The sequence below is a fragment of the Anguilla anguilla genome, chromosome 4 (assembly GCF_013347855.1).
Source record: "Anguilla anguilla isolate fAngAng1 chromosome 4, fAngAng1.pri, whole genome shotgun sequence".
Lineage (NCBI taxonomy): Eukaryota > Metazoa > Chordata > Actinopteri > Anguilliformes > Anguillidae > Anguilla > Anguilla anguilla.
Window position 1 is genome coordinate 22486642 of NC_049204.1, and position 26403 is coordinate 22513044.

Genomic DNA, 26403 nt, shown 5'->3' on the forward strand with positions numbered 1-26403 from the left:
TATTTTCTTTAAAGAAATTTTATTTTTGCTGTATGGGCTTGCTCTGCATTGACAACAGCTCATGAGCAAATTGTAATTGCTATTTCAAATTATTTTGACATGGCTGTTTTCTCAATACCTCTTAAACACACACACATTGTGCGGGTCTAAAATAACCACTGTTAGAGAATACTGACAATTGTATTAATATGTTTGAAGAGTTGGGGAAACGATTTAAAAATGAGAGCATCATTTGTTTACCATGTACTGTTGGACATTATTGATGGGATATTAATAAGGCCAAGTCCGGTGGTCAGATCTAATGCCCAAATGTGTTCTTTTACCAGTGTAATTACATTGTACGAGAATATAAATACAGTAACTGTGCACACATGATTGATCATTATAGACACTCCTGTGACACCATATTGATCTGTACTGATATGAGATTAGAATGTCATTATTTAAGATCAGTGGACCACATTCACAAAACTTTTTTAAAATTATTCTTACTTTTGTTCTTAAAAATGTTCCGACGAACTTTAGATCTGTGTAATAGCCACCAAAATAAAATGAATTGAATAATACTCACACAATTTTCACACAATACGGTACAGTCCCAATTTTACTTTCACTTTGTAGAATAGAAAGTCTTGTATTTAGTTCTACACAGCTACCAGGGCAGAGCACAAAGCAAATGGAAGCAATCCCATATTCATCGCTGTCAAACTAAAAGCTTCCTTGTTTAGAGGATAAAATGTGGTTGCTAAAGTGACATGTATATCCTGCTCTAGCAACTGCAAAATCTATAGTAAAACATTTACAAGCCACAAATAATCCACGGAATATGAACCCTAAAATTATCTTTTGTAAGAACCTTGAAGAATGTAGTGTGAATCTCATTTAATTATTTAATTAGCTCTGAGTGTTCTGTGCAATTATTTTCAACAATATGCATTCATTCAGACATGAAGCAGATAACAGGTGAGAATGTGCTTTTATGGTCCAGTTCTGTAAGCTAGTAGAAAAGGTCTCATCCTGCATACATCTTTGGTATGTTCAGAACTCTAGTAACTCCACTAATACCAGCAACACCTCTCTTTTCCCTTGTACTCCACCTAGCAACACCTTTTAATTATCGGTTGTAATACAGTTCCATCTTAACATCAGGACCGTGGCATAGACTTGATAACAGTAATTAAACCTACAAGCCGTGCATACCATTTTGTCTTGTACTGCAGGTGAAAGCAATCCATTATAAAAAAGGGGGAAATCTTTTTTTTTCTTTTCAACAGTTTAATCTATGCCAAAGATTAAACTGGTACTTTATGCTAAACAGAAACCATGAAACAATATCGCATAACCGATTCTTACAGTGGGGATGGGTTTTGCTAAATAAAGAATTTAGTCCACATTGTCTGATTGTCTGCTGCTTATTTCTAAAGAAAATCAAAAAGTACAGGCTTGACTGCTTATCCAGTAGATCTTCACAGGTATGTAAATACACCTTTAATTCGTTACAGCATTTCTAGTACCGTTGTATAGTTTCTGAACTGGTTTATCATTTACCACAATTTGACTATATACACACTCGCAGAATGTACTACTACATGAGGGTCTTGCAGATACAAACTGGCATTAAAATATTTGCAGAAATGAATGACACTTTTTTTTTTTTTTTTTTACATTTTAAAGAGATAAAAGTTTGAATAATTTTCAGAATAAAACAAGCTATTAAGCCCCACATATGGTAGTACCATAATACCAAACAAGAGAGTTAACTCAAGAACTTTTGGTCTCAGACAATGCAAGTAGTTAGTGAACTCTACACTTTTGCTTCGACCTTATAGCTACCAATACATCAGAAACGCTGTAACAGGAAAGTTAATATGGCAAACAGATTTTAGTTCGTGGACAGCACGGTGGCGCAGTCAGTACCGCTGTCGCCTCATAGTGTGAATGTACCAAGTACAAATCCTAGTGAGAGGCCCTTTCTGTGTGGAGTATGCATGTTCTCATGTAAGCGTGGGTTTCCTCTGGGTGCTCCTCCCACATTCTAAAGACATGTGGGTGGGGTTAACTCTACTTGGGGTATGAATGTGTGAGCAAATGGTGTATGGGCCCTGCCACGGATTGGTGACCTGTCCAGGGTGTATTCCTGCCTTTCACCCAATGTCTGCTGCGATAGGCTCCAACCTCCCTGCAACCATGACCAGGAGTATGCGGTTTAGAAAATGGATGGATGGATTTTAGTTTGCACATGCCTAAATACACATGAGACTTCAGAATGGTAAATGTAACTGTTGTGTTGCAATTGAAATTGATTGTGAGAATATGTAGTACACAGCAGCAATGTTTATCATTCATTTTGCCTATTCTCCCACATTTTCTGCTTTTGACAGGGTGTCTGAGAGGTTGAACCCCACTGTAGGTTTGGGGTATACACTTCCACTTCAACGCTTTCAGTAAAAAAAAGCTCTTTCTACCCATTTGGGGATTCTTACTGCACCCACCCATAGTATTCCTGAGTCTCCAAAACTTGATTTGTAAGGTAAAAACAGCATTTGTAGTAACAATACTAATAACTGTAGTCAAAGTAACAGCAAGGAATGAACCAAAATACTAAAATAAGCTTATATAAAAGTTTGGCCTTAGTCCTTGTTGATAATACTGATAATAGAGTTATTGATAATACTATGAAGTACCTATGATGTATCAGCTGGATAACGAGAACCCCCTCATCAATAAAGAACAGGAAAAAAAGAATTCTATGCAAGTATTACCGTACCATAAGTTCACCACTTTGAAAAGAATCTAACTTTCTTGCAATGTATTGTGCTGTTGCCAAAGACTCCAGAGAGACAGGCAGGCCATCCTTCTCTCTTTCATCTTGTGCAGAAATGTGCTTGTGCTGGAGTAGATATGGACCTGCTATCTCTCCCTTCCTCCTATCTCTCTCTCTTTCTTTCTCTCTCTCTGTTGTAGTGTTGTAACCTATTTGTCGATTAGCTTAGCCAGGCTCTGCCGCAGGTCATTCAGGTCAAAGATCTTGACGTCCAGGATGTCGACGACCCTGTGCACCTCGCGCTTGGCCAGGTCCCGCTCTTCCCGGGAGGAGGCCAGTGTCTGTTCGGCATTCTGCACCCGCTGTTCCAGCTCCCCGTTCCTCCTCTCCAGCTCCTAGGGCCAAGGAAAGAGGAAGGCATCTCATCTGATTGGCCAATCGTTTAAATAACGAAAGCAGCCACACAGCAACATTCCAGTCCCAGTCACACACGCACACATGCAGGCACACGCACTGAAGTCATCAGGACATCCATCAACCGCAAGGATGATATTTGCTTATTTCCCTTCTGTGGAGGGAAATAAGCATTTGCTGATTTCCCTCCTGCCCCCAGGAGTTAGAGCCTCACTTGAATAGCGACTATCATTATTTGCTTTCAGTTACCACTGCTATGTGTCAGTTGCAGCTGTTATGTCAATGAACAGATCGAGGGTGGAGAACTTTCTAGTATTCTTCCTGGGAAAATTAGAAAAACTACAGTACATGAATAGAGTGCGCAGTTTGGTCCAGACTTTACCAGCCACAATGACACCAAGCCTCCCAAAACGGCTTCACTTATTGCTGCATTAGATTGGTCACCTGAAAAGGTGGCTATTAAGACATCTGCTTTTAGCTCACCTGTAGTCTGTGCATGGCCTCCTCCCTCTCCTGCTCCAGCTCATGCAAATCTGATTTCTTGGCCTGTAGAACATGGATTTCCTGGAACACAAGCATGTGGAGCTTCAGCTCACATGATAGCAATATGGCTGCATCTTTTCCTCACCTTCAGAACTCACCAAGTCCAGATACTGATTGCCAATGGAGATTTGATTTGATAAACTCCACCATGTCCCCCAAAGTTTTTGGATGGCAGTCTGAAAGAAGGTCCCCTTTTATTTCTGCCTCAGGGAGTCATCTTCATCTTGGCATTAGCCATTTGTATATTTTAGTCCCACACAAACCATTCACACAAGCCACTGAGCAATACTGTCTAAGGAGGAAGTCGAGCACCGCATCACAGGTTGTTACTCAATCTTTACCAGGTGCAGTTCATTGAACAGAGTATATACAATTTAAAGTTTATAAAGTCAGCAAGAGTGTTAAACAATGAGTTTAAATACAGCAAATTTCTGTTAAAATACATTGAGTATTTGATAATTGATGTATACTATCCTTAAATATGCATATAAGTTGATTACTTGCATCCCCTCCAATCAAACATTGATTCAATCCAACAGTGCACTAGAGCTACTGTATATCACTGGCAAACAATGAATTAATCAGGACAATGATTTTCACTCAACAGTGCCACTTCTGTCGCTGATTAAGAATATTTGGTTTTCACAGTGCAACCAGCCAACTGATTGTCTAAAAGCAAAATTAATTCTTAATGTAATAACTATAGGTTCTTCCAAGGAAGTATACTTACATTCATGATTTTAGGTTTAGTTAGGACATGAGTGCAAATCATTTGAAATGCTTCAGCTGAGACAGCATCCCCTCATGCTCTCATCTCCTGCGCTCACACCTCTTATTGGGCCTCAAGCAGGATCTCAGACATCACATGAAATCTACAATGAAGGCTCGGAAGTGCACTTGAATGTATCAGTATCTTCCCACAGCTCTGCTATACACATCAGGTCAAAGTAACATGCAGTGCATATGACGTTCTGAAATGAGCCTGTCACACTAAAAATGATGCGTTCTTGGCAGAAGAAAGAGCAGCACAATTTTCAGAGCCACTCAAAACCAACCAAATTCCCAAGTTCCTAGCACATTAAAATGTTCCTTTAATGTCCTCTGAAATCACAAGTAAAATTGTAGGACTATTTAGTGTTGTTCTTTGAGTTTTAAAAAATCATTAGAATTCTAGATGGTCATTTGTATGAATGTTTTCTAAAAGTCTGCAATGTTACATAAATCTGGCATTTCCATACTTATACTTGCCACACTATTAAGATGCTATGGAAACAAATCCTCTATGATGCTTCTTCTTGGCTAAATCAGACGATGCTACCAGTTGGATTACATGACATGCCCGAGATGTTCTTTTCCTTGTTAGAAACAATAAATGCATTCTAAGACTGTTTGGAAACGGTTTTGTCATAATGTCACCTCACAACCAAATGGGAATATAATCGGAATGTTCACAAACGTTTGGAGTTAACCTTCCAACCCACCTCATCTTTTGCCTTGAGGAGTGCCTCCAGCTCCTCCAAGGACTGAGTCAGCTCGTCCTTCACCATGTCACTGGGACACTGCCGAGTTCCGTGAACCTCTAGCTCTGCCACCTGGATTTAAAAAAACACATCCCAGCATGATTCACATACCAAAAAATCAATTTTCAGACATAGAAAGGAGTTGTCTGTGCTAGCCTTGCTATACTGATACTGTGTGCAAAAAATACTGTACAGTCATTAAAAAAAAAAATGTTGGAGTCTCCCCCTTCCGAACAATTGGAAAGAAACCAGGGGACAGAGGGTCTGCTGTTTTTAAAAGGCATTTTTGCTTATTTATCAAACTGTACGTGTTTCCACCATAGATGATAACTCCAGCATTATGGAACAATGCCCATGCATGCTGTCCTCCATCTTTCTCTATCAACAGTTTTTCTAATACCTCCACCCCTGGCCCTCAGCCACTCTATTGGCTCTCACAGACCAGAATGACAGATGAACTTGGACAGGATGACACTGATTTGTCTGTGCCGATGCGCTGTCTCATCATCTTGAGAAGGAATTTTAAAGAATAGCCCTAGGATTCCGTTGCGTCATCCAATCGGAGTTCGGGACATTTGATATGCAGAGCACCGTGCTTTCCCACGGGCCGAATCTCCTTCTCATCAAACCCACATGTGACAGCAGTCCCCAGAGTTTCTATTCTGCAGTAAAGAACAACCTCACCACAGCTTAGACTCGTTCTCATTAGCATGCAGTATTCAGTTCATAAAGAGAACAGAAATGTACAGGCCATTTGAAAATAAGCCGTTACAAATAAAAAAAATATATACTGATACCATAAATAAATCCAAATCCAAATAAGTGTAAATAAGCAGGCCTAAAAAATGACATTCGGGAGCATTCCCACAGATTTGGCTTTGCGCGTGGGTCTAATAGAGCTAATAGTCTCTTTCCACTCTCACCCGAAATGTTTTGGGCTTATATCATCCACAGTGCAAGGCCATATGTGAGCCTATCACAACAGGGAGGCTGAAACAAAACACTGCAATGTCAAAGAGGTGACCAAAATAAAAGTAAAAAAACATCCTTTTAAAGGTTTTCGGCCCTTCAAGAGCCCAGAGAAGTATGGGGTTTATATTTAACCATAAAGGTTATGTAAACGCATAGCTGCCAGATCTCTTTGGTAATTTTTCATTTCTTCTAACTAGGCCAGCGGAAGTAGGATATTGCTGTCCTAAATACCCCTCCCTCTTTCACCCCCAGGAGACATGAACTACTTCCAACCACCTGGTCGACTTTTTTTTTTCCCAAAGAGGGAGCCTTCCTCCAGACATCAATGTCATGCCCTTTTGGGTTTCGATAAAATATGATGACACCAGAGTACATATAGAAGCCATATTATTACATTTAAATCGGTTTCAGTAATTACTGAGTCATTATTGAGGGAAGTCCATAAACCATTATGCCACACTGGGCAGGAGTGCAGTCTAATGGTTAGGGAGCCAGGCCTGTAACTCAAAGGTTAAAGGTTTCCAGGTGAGTAGTAGGTATAAGGCTGTAAAGAAAATGATTGAGAATGGATAGAAGACCAAAGCAGATTAATCAAAGCTATGGTTTATTTGAAAGTAAGAATTCCCTTGAATTAAACCGAGGACAAAGCGGTTCTATATAGTTAAAATCCGCATTTTCCTTCTGGTAAACTATAGCTAAACCAAATCTGTCAACATCCAGAAAGACCTGGGGGTAGATCCCTTGCTACAGTCTGCGCTGTCAAATTGTCCCCGTTTCCATAAGTATTTACACGTCCCCATTATGTATCCTTTTTTACTGGCTAAATGATGCAGTCAGCAGCTCCGCTTTAGAATGTAAACTATGTCTACCAATGCACACAGGTTAGAAAACCATCTTAGCGCCCCCTGTTGATTCTCATAGGGATCAATGGTTCCTCACCTTATCGCGCAGTCTGTCTGTTTCCTCCTGGTAGGCAGCCAGCTGCTTCTTCCACTGCTCCACATTGGCGTTGGCCTCCTGCAATGCCGCCACCAGTTTTGCGTTGCTGTCCTGCAATGTGAATAACTCCGCCTCCAAGTTCATCTCGCATATCGACCTGGACACAGGCAATAAAGAGTGAGGTGTGGCCGCTCCGTAAGAGGGTGGTGCTGGTTTTATTATCTGGCATTAGAGGCAACATCCACCGTGGGTATTTTGCCGTGAGGTTTCTCAGTAGCCTGGTGCAGCTTTTAAATAACTGTCTACCGATCAGCACAACGATTCAACTTCCTGAAAAAAATTGCGATAAAAGCAAATACTGCAATATTTGTAAAGTGATATATACAACATTACTGTGCTTTCAACCTGATAGTGGCTGATAGTAGCATTCATGAGAATTTATCCATTTGTGACTGCTAAACAGACCTGTACCAAGAGCCGCTGTCACTGTGGAAACACCACTAATGGGGGGGGGGGGGGGGGGGGGGGGGGGCAACACATACTCAGGAGTCTATTATCTGTGCCCAAAGCCAAAGCTAATGGCTGCGTGCTTAACCTCAGCTTGCAGTGTGCAGACAGCCCTTCTTTTTACAAAAAAGCCCTGTCACCATTTTATTCTTTTTCTCTTGCATTTGTAAAAAAGTACATATGCGCTGCTCTCCTTGGCTGCAGTGTACAAAGAGAGAAAGAGGGTATGTGTGGTGAGGGTTTGAGGAACACAACAGGTTAGCTACTGACTCACCATGACAACCTGATTATAAAACCTATCATTATGTGAAATTCTGGACAACTTTTGTGGAGAAGGAGGATCGGGATGTAAAATTCTTAGCAGATTGTTATGCAAGAGAAGGTAAATGTGTGCATGGAGGATGAGGAACATTAATGCTATGATGGTGAACATGTTTGTGACAATATCAATGACTGGGGTGATTAATTAAAGTATGATTCAGCACATTAAAGTGAGATTGCTTTTCCTTCCTCAGCTGGGTTTAGCATCCCACTCATGCACCACAGTACTAATGTACTACTTATCAATGTTAACATTAGCAGAAATGTGTATTTTGCACGTCAAAGATAAAGCTCATTGAGAGAAAGAGGTTACCATGATGAAGCAAGATGAGGAAGAGTGAGCTTATTTTTTTTGAGAAAGAGCTTGGTGGAGGGAAACCCAGCTTAGCTGGTAGAACTCCAAATGAGTCCTCCTCTGCACACACTATGTTATTGCTGTGATAAGTATATTAGCTTTCACAGCTCTCGATTTCCTCATCCCTAATTTTTTGCCTTCATGCTAAAGTGGATTAAACCATTAACAGAATTTACATCCACATCTGATCCAATAAAGGCTGACTGTGACGGTCACACGGGGCCTCCATGCTTGTGATATTAGATTATGAGTTGTTGGACACAAGCTGCCATTATAATGTCATTCCTGCCTGTTACGCATAATTCCATGAATCTATTGAGTCTTTGGCTCATTAGCACCACCGTTGACCCAGAAAACAAATGAAAAAACAGCCTATCACGGAACGCAACTTGACTGCTCAGTGAAAAAAAAAAGACAGCTGGCAAGATTCACAGTTAGGTTAGGGAACTGGGCTGTTAACCTAAAGGTTGCAGGTTCGATCCCCAGGTAGGACACTGCCGTTGTATCCTTGAGCAAGGTATAAAAGTATGCAAAACTGAGAAAGCTGTGTAAGAGTAAGAGTGTCTGATAAATGCCTGTAATGTGTCTCCAGTATCCCTCAGTCTGATGCCCAATGCTGAGTTACAGAAATGAATAAGTAATGATGGAAACTTCTGCTCCAAAAACACATCTGTTCCAGAAATACATATTAAATAAATATAAATGTGTTACCCTTCTGAGAGCATCTTTTTAATGCGCTCCTTCTCAGAGGACAGCTCAATGTCGGCACTCTGGCTGCGGAAGAGCTTGTCCTCGCCAGGGCCGTTGACACACAGCAAAGGGGGTGACTGTCGGTCTTCAGACAACTCCTGCGGAATAAAGGGCAGATAACCTTCACCAAGATGTCCAGCAGAGCTGGCCTTACGCAAACCCCGGCCCCTCAACCTGAGCTGAGGGTTTTAGTTTATTTGAAATGTTTGTCAAAAGTCAATGTTCCAGAACTACATTACTTTCAATTACCAGTAGGGCTAAATGTTACATCAGAACATTCTAATCACATATTTGAGATCTTACTCCTTAAAGGGTTAATATATTTTTGCTCAGCAGTTGCCCTTATACTTTTTTACATATTATTAATTTATGCAGTTGAACATGTATTTATTTATTGATGCAATTGGGTTAAATACCCTTCTCCAGAGTGCAATGACAGGAACCTCTGTGCTCCTTAAGCACAGTTCCGTAACCACTACACTGCCACCCAGAAAAAAATCTTAAGTTATGTTAAATTTGTTATTAAGACAGTAAACTGTAATGCTGGACCTCATGATATAAACAATCTCTTTGTGGGTTATTTTATAGCGGCAATTTATGAATGTTAGTCGCCCTGACAATACCAAACACGTGAGACAGAGAACTACAAGGCAGAACAAAAAGACAATGGGTTTCAGGGCACATGTACAAAGGGCACCACGTCTTTAAGCACAGAGATGACACTTAATGAAATGGCACTTGTGTCTGTCATTACCGTCATCAGCTGGGTTTATTTTTCATTCAGTGAAATACATACTGGCACAAAAAATAAATGATGGCTAATCCTGTAGCTATCCCAGAGGACATCAGATGGTTAAATGGGGAGCCAAAAAGAGGAGGGGGCAAACAGTTGCCACAAGAGTTACCACAAAAGTCCCCCCCACACCCACCCCACTGCCTCTACCCGACCTCTGTTTCTCACTTCCCTCCATGCTGTCAGAGTTGATCGATCTGACAAACATGTCACAGTATTGAACCGAGCCTCATCTGCCTCTTTCCTTCTGACAGTCTAAATTGAGTGTTCCCCTGCTATTTTTAGTGCTTTGTGTAAATAGGTCCACGTGTAAAGACTACAGACTGCAAGTACGCTGCTTCCCAACTCCGTCCATGAGAGTAAACCGACCGAGCAAATCAGTGACAGAAGTAAGGGGTGTTTTTTCAAAGTACTATGCCATCTGCTGCTTGGAACTAACATGAATACGGTCTAATTAGGATTTCCATACAAGTAGCTTCTAGCACGGTGTCCTAAATAATTGTGACTATTTCAAAGGAAAAGCAATGAAAAGCATATACAAACAACATTAAGCATTCGCATATAGGTAATCATTTACACACTGTGTAAGACTTATTTTCAGTGGAGTAACTGTTTTATATGTGTCTGCTTCTTCCTTGTGACCATGGATGAACAGAAGCTTGATTCAGAAGGTTGGCAGAATATCTGAATAATCCACCCCACTATTCTCTAGCCCCCAAAGCAATCCTGTTGTTTTCTCATGGTCAAATCCATAAACATAGACCTCATTCTACAGGCATAGAGTGTATTTTTTAAAAACGTGGCGCACCCACACTCAGAAAGGCCTCAATTATTTATCCGTCTCAACCTCATCCCATGTGCTTCCTTGTAGATTCCTGTTTCAGACCCTTGTATAAAGCACTGTGCCTCTTGTGTTTTTAACCATGCAAATGGAAATCTCCTCAGAGTGGCTCTGAATGGATATCTCCACATATATGTAAAAGAAGAAATCTTAGTTCAAAATAAAAAGGCAGGGGGAGGAAAATCAAAGTGGGTGAGAGCCAATGGCCTGGAAGGAGAAAGCGTTAAATTATGCATATGAACGGTCATATATAAATAATAATGGATTACATCTTCTCTGTATTTTTTTTTTCCTCAACAATCTCCTCTTGCATATCAATGTATGGCAGTATAAACATTAGACAGTGATATAGGCTTTCAGAAAAGGCAATATTATCAAAAGGGGGAGTCTGAGCAATTTCTAAATAATCCTGATTACAAAAATCATACAAATCCAAGCTCAATATTAAATATCACCATGGGGGAGACATGTTGACCTTCTTAAGCCAGGCATATAAATGTCTCTGATGAAGAGTTCATTTGAAATACAGGATAAGAGACGGCTCTCCCTCTTCCACAGGCTGGAGTTACACAACGCTCCCCAGCCCCATCGGAGGGAGGCCACAGTAATGTAGGGCAAATCTGAGATGATGTCTGCAGCACTTGGACTAATGGAATGAGGGATCAGCTGGAGGACAGAGAGAACAGAGATGCCAGAAACACTCACCTGAGAGAGCTGTGAGGCGAGATAGCTCATGCATTGGACAGCATGGAGGAAAATTCCAGTGAGTGATGAAAAAAATATATAAGTAATGAAAACAAGACACCATCCAACTCTCTGAACATGCTTAGTGAAGCTTTCCTTTGTTTTGCACTCACTGCAAACCTGACCATAATCATGAGCAATAGAGGCCGTTTGTTTGAAAATCGCAGGTTATAAATCACGCTCCACTTCAAAATGTGTAAACTTTCTTGCCCATGAGTTTTTAAATGGAGGGAGTTAAAGGCAAGGCACTGTGACGAAATAGAAAAATGTGTACATTGAATTCAAATTGATATTAAATATTAATGGAATCATTTAAAAGCATTCAATATTCAAGTGCAACAACATTGCAGTCCCAGTGCATGGCAGGTAGCTATTTATTTATTTATCTCGAACTTTTGTAGACTATTTCCTGTGTTTCTCCCCCTTTCCTGTTCATGAGTTAGTTTTTCAGGTTTTATTTATAGATGAGCCTTTGAAACAGAGGGCTATTTATCTTCTTTTTGTTACACACTGGCTGCCATTGTAAGTTTCTCATACTTGGGTCAGATTTTTAAATACAGATAACTGTCATACACGACCAGACCCATATGCACCTTCCATGTGGGGCCCCAAGCTGCACCCTGCTGGATCACAGGAGCAGCTCACATCTCCAGCTCTTGTGTAACTAATAAATGTTCCTTCCTTCACTAGGGCACGAGAAGCCCTGGAGGAGTGGAGGGGAGGACAGGAAAGGGCCAGAACCCAGCTCTGAACATTAGCATCACCGGGGTCTGCACACACAGAGGGGCAAACGATGACTGTAACGCTCAAGCCCTGTGCTTGTGTCAGACGCCCCGCGGGTGTTTGTTCAGATTTTAAGAGGGAAGAGGTGTGGATCCTGTTGCTCAGTCCTGTTGCCCCCACCTATAAACGAAGCTGTCTGGCCTTTGCATGCAGCTTGATGGGTAGAGAAACGACTGCAGTCGAGAGAATGGGTCCGTTAACCACACCGCCCCGTACTCGGCGTCCGTAGAGGCGTGTTACACTTTTACGATATCACCACAGCAAACCGGAGCTTTTCTGCATAAACTGCAGCTTACAACACCTGGGCATGTTTTACAGTTCATGCCACCAGCCACAGCAAATGCATTTAGGAAATGCCGTAATACAGTGGAATTAGGAATTAGAATGCTGAATGCGCAACAGAAAATTTCCACTTTGCTAAAGGGTCTTCCAATCGACTGTATTGCGTACACAGTTCCTTCCCCACAAGTCATTACGTGTAACGAATGCCATCTCGTCAGCGCTGGCTGCCTACAAGTTTCTTCCTGGTTCATTCAGTATTCACACAACAGCAAAACAATGGATAAAACAATGTGCAATCCTTCAACAACAGAGCAGTAAACAAAATAAGCAGAAAGTTTATCCGAATATGAGTTCCACATTCATATCTTATAATTGTGCAGTTGATTATTCACTATTATAAAAACATTTATAAAAATATTTGCCAAAAACTTTTTTCTCAACAGAATGCCCTACTTGTCTTTTCCTCTGCAGATTCAGGCAAATTATTACAGGGTCTCACAAACTGCTGAGAATTTCTCAAGAGCTCTCAGACGAGGACAAAAAAATTACATGCTGAAATCACAAAAATACTCTCGTGCGGACATACAGTTTTTTTCCCAATTTGCTCATTCTAAGAAGTACTTGTACTCCCATGAGTAAATTATGAAATTTGCCAATGAGAGTACACACACACACACAGTATGTAGCGTCTTACTGCAACTATTTTGCATAAGCACCATACAATGCAGGTTCACTCAGTGCACCAAATTGAAATGAATTTGCTATATATACTGTATGAATATTATAATTATAATGATTTGTTATTGCAGCTGTAAACAAAGCATTGGAAGATCTACAGTGGATTGGGGTAAACAAAGTGTGACAAAATTCAATTTTGGAAGAGTCTAAATCTGAGTTCTTACAATATTTACAACAAATGCAGAAAAGTGAATCCAAGGTTGTTTAATATGCCATTGAATACACATAAGTTGATATATTTGAAAGGTCTATTAATTAATTATTTAAAAACCAGCTGCTGTTGATTGAAAGAATAAAATGTCTCCCTACCAAAACAAATTCTATAATTAACATTTTCTATAGTGGCTGATCTCTGACATGCAATTTCCCTCTGTCAATCGGCCTGACAGGTTGCAATTTTCATCAAGAAATTTGTCACACTAACAGGGAGGACAGACGGCTCTGGGAGTTATTGTTGCGGCAGTGCCCTAGATTTCTCTTAACATTTGTTTAGAGATTAGCGACTGAGCTATTCTTTTTCCTTACATGTTCATCCTCCTCTTCCCTTCCTCCAGGGTGCATCATAACCCTATCTACCTTGAAAGAAGCCTCTCCATATTTCAGTTAAAATCCATTGAAGCTTCTGACAAGGATCCAGCATTGGTCATGTAACGGTAAAATGACAACTCTCTTACATGACCAATGTGTTTCAGAGGTATGTGCACAAGGCACTCAGGTAGAACCAAATCAATAATTCACTAAGGTTCTGCTATGCTGTAGAATGTTTCTGCAATGGTATTTTAAGAATGGGGGCTTTTTCTCAACCGAAACTCACCTGTGGTGCTGCAATGTTAAGGGCTGGGTTGGTCAGCTCAAACTTCTCCTGGGATTTCTCCCGTGCCAGGCGTGCGGCCTCCTTCACCTCATTGAACCGCTCTGAAAACTGCAGGCATGGAGTACAAAACAGGAAGAGGTGAATGCAGATTGCCTACACTGGTGTTGGATGTCAAACAGTCTTTTCAGAATCTGAACTATGAGGCCCAACTACGACCATCTGAATGAGCTTACCTGCTGCAGCTGCTGCTCGGTGGCAAAGCCGAGACCGTAGACCGTGTTTGCCCTACTGTCTGCCCATTGGCCAAACTTCTGTGAGGTCTTGGTGAAGGTCATATTGGGTGTGATGGTGCTGTTGATAATGGCCTGAAAAGTGTATACAGAGGTGTGGGAGGGGGTAGGAAGGGGGTGGGGGATATTGTCCATTTCAACACAAGACCTGAATGAAGTTCCTTTCAGTACAAAAATACAATCAAGGTACCCATTATGCCTGTACCTCTAATGAAATTAATGAAAGTCTTTATACATAGTATTCTAGAGGGACACAAAAGACTCCTAAGCATGAATCTATTCAGTCCATTAACAACTCAGGTTTGAAACAACCCTTTTAGCAGTCTAATATATGAACCTTCATTTTTTAAACTAAATTCAGTGGTAAACCCTGCAGCCTAGATAAAAACCCCCATAATGCCAGTGATGACTGTAGCCAGTGGTCCCACAGGGCACCACATTATTGGCTATAGCATTATGCAAGGAGAAGGGGTTCATTCAGCCGGAGTAACCCCTGCCGTGTTGTTCACTAGCAAAGCCAGACGCCTCCAATTCGGCTGCGTCAGTTGCGCCAGCTGCTTCAACTGCACAGCCCTCCGGCGCAGTAACTGCAGCACATCAGACTGTGCTAAAGAAGCGGTGGGTTTGGCTGGATGTGTTTTGGAGGATGCACCTGCTAGCAGGGGGCCAGGATGTCACTGTGATGGGATGTGCCCACACTTATGGCTGGTTGTTAAAAAAGGCACAATAGGAGGAAATCCTATTTCTTCAGTAGGAACCGATCATGCACAGGTCTATGGAGAGTAATATTTCTTCTTAGAGGCAGTAAAAAAAAAAATTTTTTAAAGACCAAGGTATTCTGGATCAAATTTTGGAATACTGACATGTTGAAGTAGATATGTTGTATGTTGTAGCTGCTAATTACATTTGGTGCCAGCAATGTGTGATTCTTACCCAGCTTCCCAAAGGTCACCCCATCTTACACACTTAATCTTTTCTATATTAATCTATCCCTAATCCAGACAACATAATCAGAATCCCGAGTGTTAAAATATGCAGGGGAGTATGCAATCTTTATTGGGCCACAGCATCTTTTTATGATCAACTTTAATCCAGGGTTGATTAACTTTGTGTCTCAGAAACGTCTGAAAAACAACAATGGTCAAACACATCTTCATGATCACCACAGAATCATGAACGTTACACCAACTCCTTCAACAACACACGCAGTTCAGTAGCTTGCCCAAACAGCACACACATATGATCTTGCTGATACGTTCAGTCAATTGTTCGTTCAGGATATTGTTTTCATTTTTAAAAAAACGACATCTGATATGGCCAAAACAGCAAGAAGCTTAAAAAGCACCAATAAGCAGCAGCCACCATAGCCTCACCTTAGTGCCCCCAACACTGATGATGCGATAGACACTCCTGTTGGCATCATAGAAGAACGAGACGGTAACGGCATGCTTGCTGGCGGGGATCCAGTTCCTCTTGGTAGCGGGGTCAATCTGAAAGACGTGCGCTCTGGCACTGAAGATGGGCTGCTCCCTAGGGGAAAACAGAGGGTAACACAGCCACTCTCAACCCACAACTCCAAAAGAAACCACAGCGATACACATACTGAATGTGAGTAGTAGCTGGAAAAGGTGATAAATAGACTATTGGTAGCACTCATTTAAAAAAAGAGCAAACCCCAGTTACATTGCATTTATTTTGTGCCAAAGTCAAACCAGATGACTAAACAGAGATGCTAAAGTATTTCAGCCAAAACCATGATCGGAACATTATAGCATGAATACCTTAGTTTAGCTTTTGTGGATTGTTTAAATACACTTTGTTTTTCTTGTCAACCTGAACACTAGCCTAGCCTTGGAAACATCAAATACTACATTTTCTTAAAATTGTCCAACAAATAAATGAAAGAATGTATTTCTGTCTTGTCAAAAAAGGTTTTAAAGGTTCATTTTGATCTTGGAACTCACCAAACTGTGTCTGTGAAGAAACAAAATATTAAAAAGTAAGTTATGTACGTGTGTACATATGTAAATGTTTATTTAATCCAGATGTTTACTTGTGAAAGATGAATGTCAGCAAAGCATAAAATGGATTTACACAAGCATTCTGTCTGTGGTGAAAGCACCTGTGGCAGGTGAGTCTTGGCCTCTACCAGGTTTGTACATTGGGGTCATTTTTGACCATTGCTCCTGTCCACATTGTCTTGAACACCTCTATTCCAAAGCCACAATGGAGATGTTCAAGGCAATTTCTATCGCCTGGCGATATGTAATTTTCCCCACAGAACATTACATTTTGGACTGACTCACACAGGCTTTCCACAGTCTGACTCACACAGGTTTTCCACTAGGATTAGTCATATTTTGCACCCCCCCCCATTCCCCCCTCAAGCTGCACCTGCTGCTTAGGTCCAGCTGAACAGAAACATTCACATAACATCACAATTGACGGTTGGGATGATACTGAAATTGTAAAGTTATTCCTAAAGTAATACTAATTTTGAACAAAAAACTTTAAAAAAATCTGAACAAACCTTCAGCCCTGTGTATAAATAGACCCCCCCTTCCTAGAAAAGGGGTCCCTCAGGGCTCAATTCTGGGTCCAGTATTGTCTATTATGTATAGAAACAATCTTGCTCAAGCTTCAAACACACAAAGATTTAACAAGGATTAAGGCTACTGGCTGTAACTACTCTGATAGAGTAAGCGATTGCTTTGTTCTACTTATCCCACTGCCTGCCAAGCTCCCAAACATTAGCCTATATGCCTGCTCAGCTCAGAATGGGCGTAAAAACAACAAACTCAATTCAGCTTATGAACTCCATGAAGTGAACAAATGTGTGTGATCCCCCATTACAGGCGTGACGTGGAAGAAATGTATTCATTGCATTGTCCATTGCTTCATACAGAGTTTGTGCAAAACATGTTGATCAGCAAAAAGGTTTTTTATAAAATATGGAATTTGGAAGTCAATCTACTCATAATACAGTACCATATATTCACAGTTCAAAAAAAACTATAAAAAACTAACAACACAAAAGTGGACTGGACAGATGGACATATTCATAGATACACAGGCAAGAGATCCTACACATAGATTCCCTTTTCCATAAAGCGGCCACCACTAATACTGTGATGCCAGTGAGGTCTTCTGCGTAGTGTCCTCTGGTGAGCACCCATGTATGAGAGCAAGGGCCGTGAGCTCCGTCTGTTATAGAAGCAGGGAGTCCGAGGGGGGAGGGGAGCTATGGAGGGAGGGGGGAAGGGGGAGGGCGACACACATAGTGGGAGAGGGGGCTCAACAGGCCAGCTGGCACATTCCAGGCAGCCCTGCAGAGTCAGAGACCCTTAGGCAGAGCAGAATGTCACGAAGAACCAGAGCTGAGCCCACTCCCTCAGCCTCTGCAAACCATGTGTTTTCCTACACAGCCGCACAACGCAAGGCTGTCCTGGAGACTACGTAAATATCCTTACGACATGTGAAGAACAAAATGCCGTGGCCGCATAAGCAGTCCTGGGCCAAAGCTATCCAGATAAAATGAATCCCATGACAGTATCATACATAGAAACATGCACAGGTATTCTCCATGTATTCATATTTAATTGAAGTTATAGTAAGCATATCAAACGTTGACGCGCAAAGGGCAATCATGTGAGCAACAAGCAATGTCTACACAACAGCGAGGAAAAGGAGACCAGGACAGAAGGGCATTGCTGCAGTGTCAAACTTCTAAATTGGCCCAGATGAAAAGTCAACCTAGCAGCATTCCTGACCTGGCGTCTTCAGTTATAAATATTTAATCACTTTCCATTTTCTGCATGAAAACTGATACACTACAAGTTCATATACATATTGCACAAAAAATTAATTAATAATGAATTATTTTATGCTGACCTCGTATCATAACTGGATAAGTAAAATGTCTGGGAATTTTAGGACTTAAAAATGCATTAGGGCAATGCTAGCCAACACATTTTAAGACTATTTCAGCTTATGAATCTGCATTGTTGAAGGAATCAGAAACAATTTCCATTTAATAAAGTAATCCGGATATGAAACCTTTCACAGTTAATACAATGAAAATGTGGGCAGTGGAATGAACTCTATTGACACACTCTGTATGTGAATCAGATACATTTACACTACAGGCATTCAGCAGATGCTCTTATCCAGAATGACTTACACAACTTTTGCATTGCATCCATTTATACAGCTGGATATATACAGAAGCAATGCAGGTTAAGTACCTTGCTCAAGGGTACAACAGCAGTGTCCTACACGGGAATTGAACAAGACCAGCTCCTTACCCATTACACTACACTGCAAATGTGCGCTTAATGAGCCACTTGTACACACCTGGGTATCTATCTTCCAGGACAGGACACCTGTGGCACTGTTTACAATAAACTGCATCCCAGCTGAGATTTTCTAAAAATGATTTACAATCATATAATTACATCATCCTCGTGCCCTCCGATAGATTGGCGACCTGTCCAGGGTGTATTCCTGCCTCTCGCCCAATGCACACTGGGATAGACTCTAGCACCCCTTGCAACCCCGACCAGGATTAAGTGGGTATAGATAATGGATGGATGGATGGACATTATCCTCATTAATATGTTAATTATTTCCTTGATTATATACATGATTGTAGATACATTTCAATTAAAAGCATAAAAGATTTCCATTATTAGTTTATTCCTTATGTTTAAGTATTTTGTTTCAACCTCCGTGTCACTATGTAGGTAGGCTATAATTCAATTCTACTTAAGTGGACACAGTGCTGGTCCAGAGTCACATTTGAGCCCGGATCATTGTTTAAGTACGACAGTTAGGCGATTTTGTCAGCTTTATAAAGAGAAACAACAACAACATTTTAATTGGCACAGGTCATGTATTAGTATCTTTCCTTTTTCCAAATAAGCTCCCGGTTGGTGAAAGACCAGTGAAAGACACCGTGTCCCTCCCCCCTAATCCCTCTCACTCGCCTCTTTATCCTCTGCTTAACCTGCCCCTGTAATTCATCTCCCAGAGAGAGAGCTGAAGCTGATTACACGGACATCAGAGATCACTCTCCACACCCACAGCGCAGGGACACTCTCAGCCCAGCCAGATGCAGCTTACGCTCTGACTCACTGTCAATGTACCACAAGTGCACTCTCCTACTGAGCACTGAAAACAACCAGGCGGTGCCTACTTGTGGGCTACTGGACAAGTAGCAGTGTTTTTGGAGCACAGACCCTCAATTTCACTATTTCACATAGGTTCCCTTTACTTTTCTGTACACATGAAACAGGCAAAAAAAAATGATAAGAACAATGTTGATCCATCACATAGTAAAACAAAATTAGTACCCACAAAATTCCACAGCACTCATTATGCTAGGATTTCATCAGCAAAATCTAGAGGTCAGATAATCTTAAGAGTGTTGAACTGATCATACAATAAACGGAATACACAAAATGTAAAATGCAAATTTTGGGGCCCCAGAGGAATTAGCAAGCATGTTTTAATAAATAAATAAATCATTACAAGCCGTATGGTTGCAAGACTATTCAGTAAGCCTTAAGGGGTCATTTGGACAGGAGCAAAGCCAAGTTTGGAGTAGCACTTCATTCTGATTGGATGAGCAACTGCGGTAAATCAGCAACAACAGACTAGGATGTATGGTCACCTGGGGCCTGTATCACAAAGTAGGATTGCTGGGTTAGCTAGATAACTGTACTGAATAAAACCCGGAACAATTTTTTGTCTGCAGTCCATGTTCCATATTTGGGATTTCTGGTATTTACTCGGTGCACTTATCCAGCTAACTCAGTAATCCTGCTTTGCAATACAGGCCCCTGTTGTGACCACCTCAAGAGTGAAATGTATTCATTAAAGTGGTGGTATAATTCAGCTCAAGATCTTCAAATATTGTAGTAGAGAAAACCCTACCAAATACTTGGAATAATTGGAATTTCATCACAAATGCCACTTTGTTTTTTATTTTAAATATTCTTTAGGGGGTGCCAATAATGTTGACCCCTATGTTTTTGAGTAAAACTCTATGACTCAAAAAACAAGTGTTTTAGAAGAAGAATCTTGTTTCCCCAAATTTTTGAGGATAAAAAATTGAATCATTATGTGCATTGTTATATTATACAATCATTTTTGCTCATTTTTAATGAAGGTTGCCAATAATTCTGGAGTTAACTATACTCTGGTCGGGTCTGGTGTTGATATAAGATAACTGTCCTCGATACGGCATCCAAACGCCTGGATGTCACACATTGAATAACAACAGTGTGTATCTCAGAGTAAAATACAATGTCAGAAACTTGGGGCTGTCACCAGCTTTAGCATATCCAAGGGCAGGTATAGTGTACTGAAGATGGTCTTGAGACCATGGACTCCGGGAACAACATCTCTGCATGCATGCTCCCCTGCTGTTTTACTGTCAGTTCGCAGTAACCTCTATCCTTGCGAATTTTCAACAACAAGACATTGTCAAGTAAGAATCCATTAATATGCATAAACTGCCAGTGTTACACAGTTACTGGTCTTGGTCTACGTAGGTTGATGGATAACAGCAATCTATGGCCAGTACTCTATTCAAGAAACTAAGAATTACAAAAATGACATGTGAATCCAATAGAAATACCTGTACTGACACTGCCTGAAGAAGACTGACTGACTGCAACGATGCATCAAAATGCATCACTGAAAGTCGCACTAAGCGCAAGTAGTTATTGCTAATATTGTTTGTTCATTGCGTGCCTGTGTAGAATACTTACTGCACAGCATTTTTTCATGCACAAGCACAACACCATCCAACAATAAATAGACATGTGTTTCACCTTACACATACTCTCATTGCATGGTTTATACCTTTTTGCAAATCAACCCAAAACTTAACTAAAGGCAACATAACCCTAGTTATTTTTGCCTTTACGAGAAGAATACCTTATAGACTCAATGTCCCACCATTCACTTAAATAGATGGTTGCCATCTTTGTTGACATTTACACAGCCTCACTTTAAAATATCACCTCCACTGTCAAAAAAGAGTAATGGAAACTACCCCAATCTGTCAAAACAGGATTCTAAATTATATTATTAATAGACAATTTCATTCTGAACATTAAATTGCAATAATCAGAGGAAGTGCTGCCAAGATGTATATATCTTGTATATGTCTTTGATATATTTGTTTGCCAGGACTTTGATAGTTGGCTTGACAATCAATTAATTGATAATAGAGGAAATCAGTCTGTGAGTCAATGAGCCTACCCCTTCCAACTGTGACAGCAGCTTGATTTATTTGCATGAAATTGTCATTTTCTTATTTGGTTCGTGAGACTGGCCACAATACACTTAACAGCAGGGGCATTTGCATAGACATATAGGAGGAACCAAGGTTGGAGCCAACAGCTGAACTTTTTAATTCTGTAGCCGGCAGTTTTCAGTTCAGCCAATTCAGGAAATGAACTGAAATTTAATGAATTAATTGGAAAATGCCCACCATTTTCAAAGAGAACTTGTCCAATCCTGAATTGAATATTTATAAAATTTCACAATTGACTGAATTGAAATGGAATATTCAATCACATTCCCAATTTGGGAGGGAAAAACACAAAATATGCATCTAACATCTAGAGACTTGGAAGCTTTAGAGCACATAAATCATTAACTGATCCCCATTGTTTACTTCCCCTTGGGTCAAGACACCAGCCCAGGAATGTGATATATTCTCGGATTAATGTGGCTGGTCACAGTTTACAGCTAGTGTAGTATATCCAACCATAAGATATAATACATCTGTCATCCATCAGATCCTGGCTGCCAAATGTCAGAGGCATGGCTCTTTAAATTGTCTCTCCCCAGGATGCTGGATGATTATCAACAGAACAAATGAACAAATTACATTACCTATTATTATAATGTAATGTGCTCACGGAAGCAGACATTTTCATTGATGCAAGGTTATTATCTATGAAGAAGATAACCTATTATCTAGCATTAACAACCCCCCAGAAACACAACTACTGAAACAAATGCCATTGAATTGTTTCAACCCCCTGGGACAATGTAGTTCATAAAAAAAAGCCAACAAGTTCATTGAGAATGAAAATTATATATTTCTAAAAGCAATTTATCGAAAATCAGGCTCTGCATTCTCTAATTACCTCTCATTTCAGTCTCACATTGGATCAGCTTTGGTTTTAGAGCATAGTACAGATAGGCTACATCACAATCAGAAATATGTACTGTAGATATACAGCACTATACCATTGGTAAGCACAACACAGCTATTAGGAATGCATGTGAACCCTCGATTTATATTCCAAGTGCTGAAAAAGTACCTTATATTATGCTAGAGTTTGGTTGATTCTCTTGAATCTCTCTTGCTAATACAACAGTAACCTGAGGCAGCTTGGGTACCTTAAGCCCACCTTCTCCCTGGACTGACAAGGCCAGTTGTGTTCCACCACTAAGGACCACCGTCCATCCATCCATCCATCCATCCATCCATTATCTATACCCGCTTATCCTGAGCAGGGTCGCAGGGGGTGCTGGAGCCTATCCCAGCGTGCATTGGGCGAGAGGCAGGAATACACCCAGGACAGGCCGCCAATCTATCGCAGGGCACACACACCATTCACTCACACTCTCATACCTATGGGCAATTTAGGGTCTCCAATCGGCCTACTTGCATGTCTTTGGACTGTGGGAGTCACAGATAATAATACAGCCCAGGCTTAAGCTTATAATGTCTCAACATATAATGTCTCATATAAGGGCCTTTAAAAACTCAGCAGCTGAGTAGAGTCCTTTTCAAAACAGACATGTTGGCAACACAGACATACTAAACATGGTCAATACCTTTCTCTATGTTGTGGATACATTATTGCAGGACAGGCAAGGCTCCTTTTCTGTGGTGGAAAAACATGGAGAAAGGTTAGTATAAAAGAGTAGAAGATTTTCTTAGTTTGCCAACTAATATTTATGAATGCAGGCCATTAATTTCCATGAAAATATTATTTGATATCACTTTGCATTTTGCTGCAACCCAGTTACAAATTAAGCGTATCCCTTAAAATGACTGAATACCCACATCAATCCAAATATATTTATATGATGCATTTCTCAAAGAATGTGTCACAATACTGTTTACAGCATATGTTCATATTTTCAATTTATTTATTTATTTTTGCTCTTATGGTGCTGCAGAGTTCTTTATTTCACATTAAACATTAATCATGGCTTTCACCATTTTCTTCAGTATAAGGGAATGTTTTTATTCTCAAAGGGACCTCTCTTGAATACCAAGAATACTAAATAACTTAAGAGGCTACAATCTGTTATAAGTAATCAGTCTACTTCCAAATCACCTTGACAACAGCCATTGGATTGAATTGTGCATTTACATAGGCAAACATGTAAATGTATAGGCTTGTTTAATTATTATTTCTAAACTAATAAAGCCACATGCAATGGATCAAGCAGCAGCAACTCATTAGTGCATGAAACATTCATTAAACAGAATGGAAATGCAAAATACAAAACAAAACAAATGCAAAAATAGCATATAGGCACCGAAATAGGTCACATTATCATAAAGAATACTAATACCACGTTTTGAGCATATTGAGCCCATATGGCATTAAACCCCACTAGTATATGAACATGTACCTCTTGTGTGTATATATATATATATATATATATATATATATATTCAGAAATATGTGAAATACATTCACTGCATATAGTGAAACAAAAAATTAATCTACAGTACATACGCTATAGTACTGAGAGCCTTTCATTTAGCGACAAAATACATTGGTTCCCACATTTCCCAAACATCATAAATGAGCACTAAAACTAAATCTGACGGAGAATAATAAAACCCAAATTGGCCCTTTGTTTTGTTCAGTGTTCTCATAGATAGTTTAATTCATCTCGAAATGTAAGGAGGGATTCCCCAGGCGTGGTTCTGGACCAAGAAAAAACTAAATGCACTTTACAGAGTTTATTAAGAGCACGCATGTCAGCATGCATTATGTTTGTCATTTCATCATTCGACTGGGTCAAATGTCAAAATGTGAGGTACTCCTTCTCAGATATAGTTCTTTCCACAGTCACATAATATAGGGTAGTTACAAATTTCACTATTAGCCTAAATAATGACACACGGGACAATGAAAACATAAATTACATGAATTCATCTCCGTAGAATACTTTTTGCTGAACACAACAAAAGCTTTTGCAACAGATCACTGTTCAGATCAGTTATCCAAATGATCATGCAGTCATATTATACATACCTTGCATTATTTGGAAGATATTACAGTTACAAAACATTAGACCAAGGAAATATTTGTACGACCCATTGCAAACACTTCAGCATAAGTGAGCAGGGTTTTTTTTTAATTTAATTTAATTTTTTCATTTGATTTTTTATTGGTGGTGGTGCTGAATTTACTTCATAAGATTACAATTCCACTTTTTTAATCTGGACATCTAACATGGTCCATATGTGTAGGGCTACTCAACCAGTTATATGTATCGTTCTGTCCACATGCAACAAATTGACTAGAAAGTCACGCAATTCCATAAATACGCCTCAATATGACTAACTCCCAACTTTTTTTCTAGAATTGTGGATTTTTCATGGAGTGGAGTTGCAACGTAACTAATCGGAAGGAATGCCAAAAAGAAAAAACTTACCCCATTTTTGTTACAAAAGCTCCATGTTATTTCATCCGGTCGCAATAGCTTCCTGATAAGTGACAATGTGTGTTAATCTCCTTTCCTTTCTTTCGACTCCGGATCCGGATGCTTCTAAAATTTCCACCGGAATTTCAATGTAGAAAAACGAACTAAAGCTACTTCTACCCCCGATGTGCCGTTAATACACGCACGATCCGCAGCAATGAGTGTTATGGCCCTGTGCGAATTCCAGTTCAGTGTCAAAAATCAGACATATTCCAAGTTCTCCGTGTTGTTTCTTTCACCAGTTAAATGGAGCTTTATCTATGTTCTTTTTTCATAGATATTCCTGTCTTCGTTTTTTTTTTCTTTTTCTTTGACTCTTTGGCTGTAGGCTACTTCACTAACCTTGAGGACTCGCGTGGTTCAGCTTTTATTCACAAGTATAGTACTGGCTGAAAATGAGCTAGAGCTACATTTGAAGCCCTTTCATTAATGTCAGGAACTGTCTGATCAAGACTGTCAAACGCTTGGGCAATCTGCACTTTTGCTCGACGGCTTTTCCTTGCCCTGACAACAGCACAGGACTGTTCTATCCCACTCTGGATAGCAATTATTCGCTCCATTTATGTTTAAACCCCTCTACTACACCATCTGCTGGTTGCAATTTCGAGTATCAAATGACTGAATAATTTTCGTGCCCACGAACACAATGTCCGTTGTTTCAATGATTTAGTTGCCGCCATACTCTCTCTATGTACAGGATATATTCCTTGCTTCAGTTTATTCAGTTAATGCTGTATGAGTGATCTTGTCTTTACCCTTATAACCCAATGGGTGGTTGTGCATTTACATATACAGATGGAACAGAACATCTGATGCTTGTCTGAAAAACCAACACATGCATGCAAAATACTTTCAGAAGTAAGCATATGTCCTCCCCCTTTTTTGCACTCATGGCCCACACAAAGCTGGCACTTTTCAAGCTCTTGGGGTACCAGATCATTCACCCTCTATACAGTAACTGCCAGCTGTGTTGGAAACAGTCCCTATTGCTGATGGCCAAAATGAATGTCTACACCTTTAAAGCCTCTGTGTTTTTCTAGGGGCTACATTTGTTTGTGCTTCACTATAAATTTTTAAGCAGAACAAGAGTATGATACTGGCGTACATAGTTAAATTACATCCACAATAGGTGTAGTTTTAGTAGTAACCCCCCCCCCCCCCCCCCCCTTCCTTTTGTAGTAATTGATCTTGGTTGTTCTCATAATAAACAGCATACCATCACAAACAAAGGTCACACACATGGCTCAGAGCTACAAGAGTACTATTTAAATCGCAATC

General features: G+C 40.2%; 1 protein-coding gene across 1 annotated transcript; it reads right to left on the reverse strand.

Moving 5' to 3' along the window:
- Nucleotides 1–586: 586 nt before the first annotated feature.
- homer3b (homer scaffold protein 3b) lies at nucleotides 587–25683 on the reverse strand. Its single transcript, XM_035414152.1, has 10 exons — nucleotides 25078–25683; nucleotides 23233–23282; nucleotides 15744–15900; nucleotides 14314–14445; nucleotides 14081–14188; nucleotides 9047–9183; nucleotides 7153–7309; nucleotides 5203–5313; nucleotides 3662–3742; nucleotides 587–3159 (listed from the first exon to the last, which is right to left on the reverse strand). Exons 2-10 carry the CDS (start codon nucleotides 23253–23255, stop codon nucleotides 2974–2976), a joined length of 1092 nt encoding a protein of 363 aa, XP_035270043.1. The 5' UTR covers nucleotides 23256–23282; nucleotides 25078–25683; the 3' UTR covers nucleotides 587–2973.
- Between the last annotated feature and the right edge of the window lie 720 nt (nucleotides 25684–26403).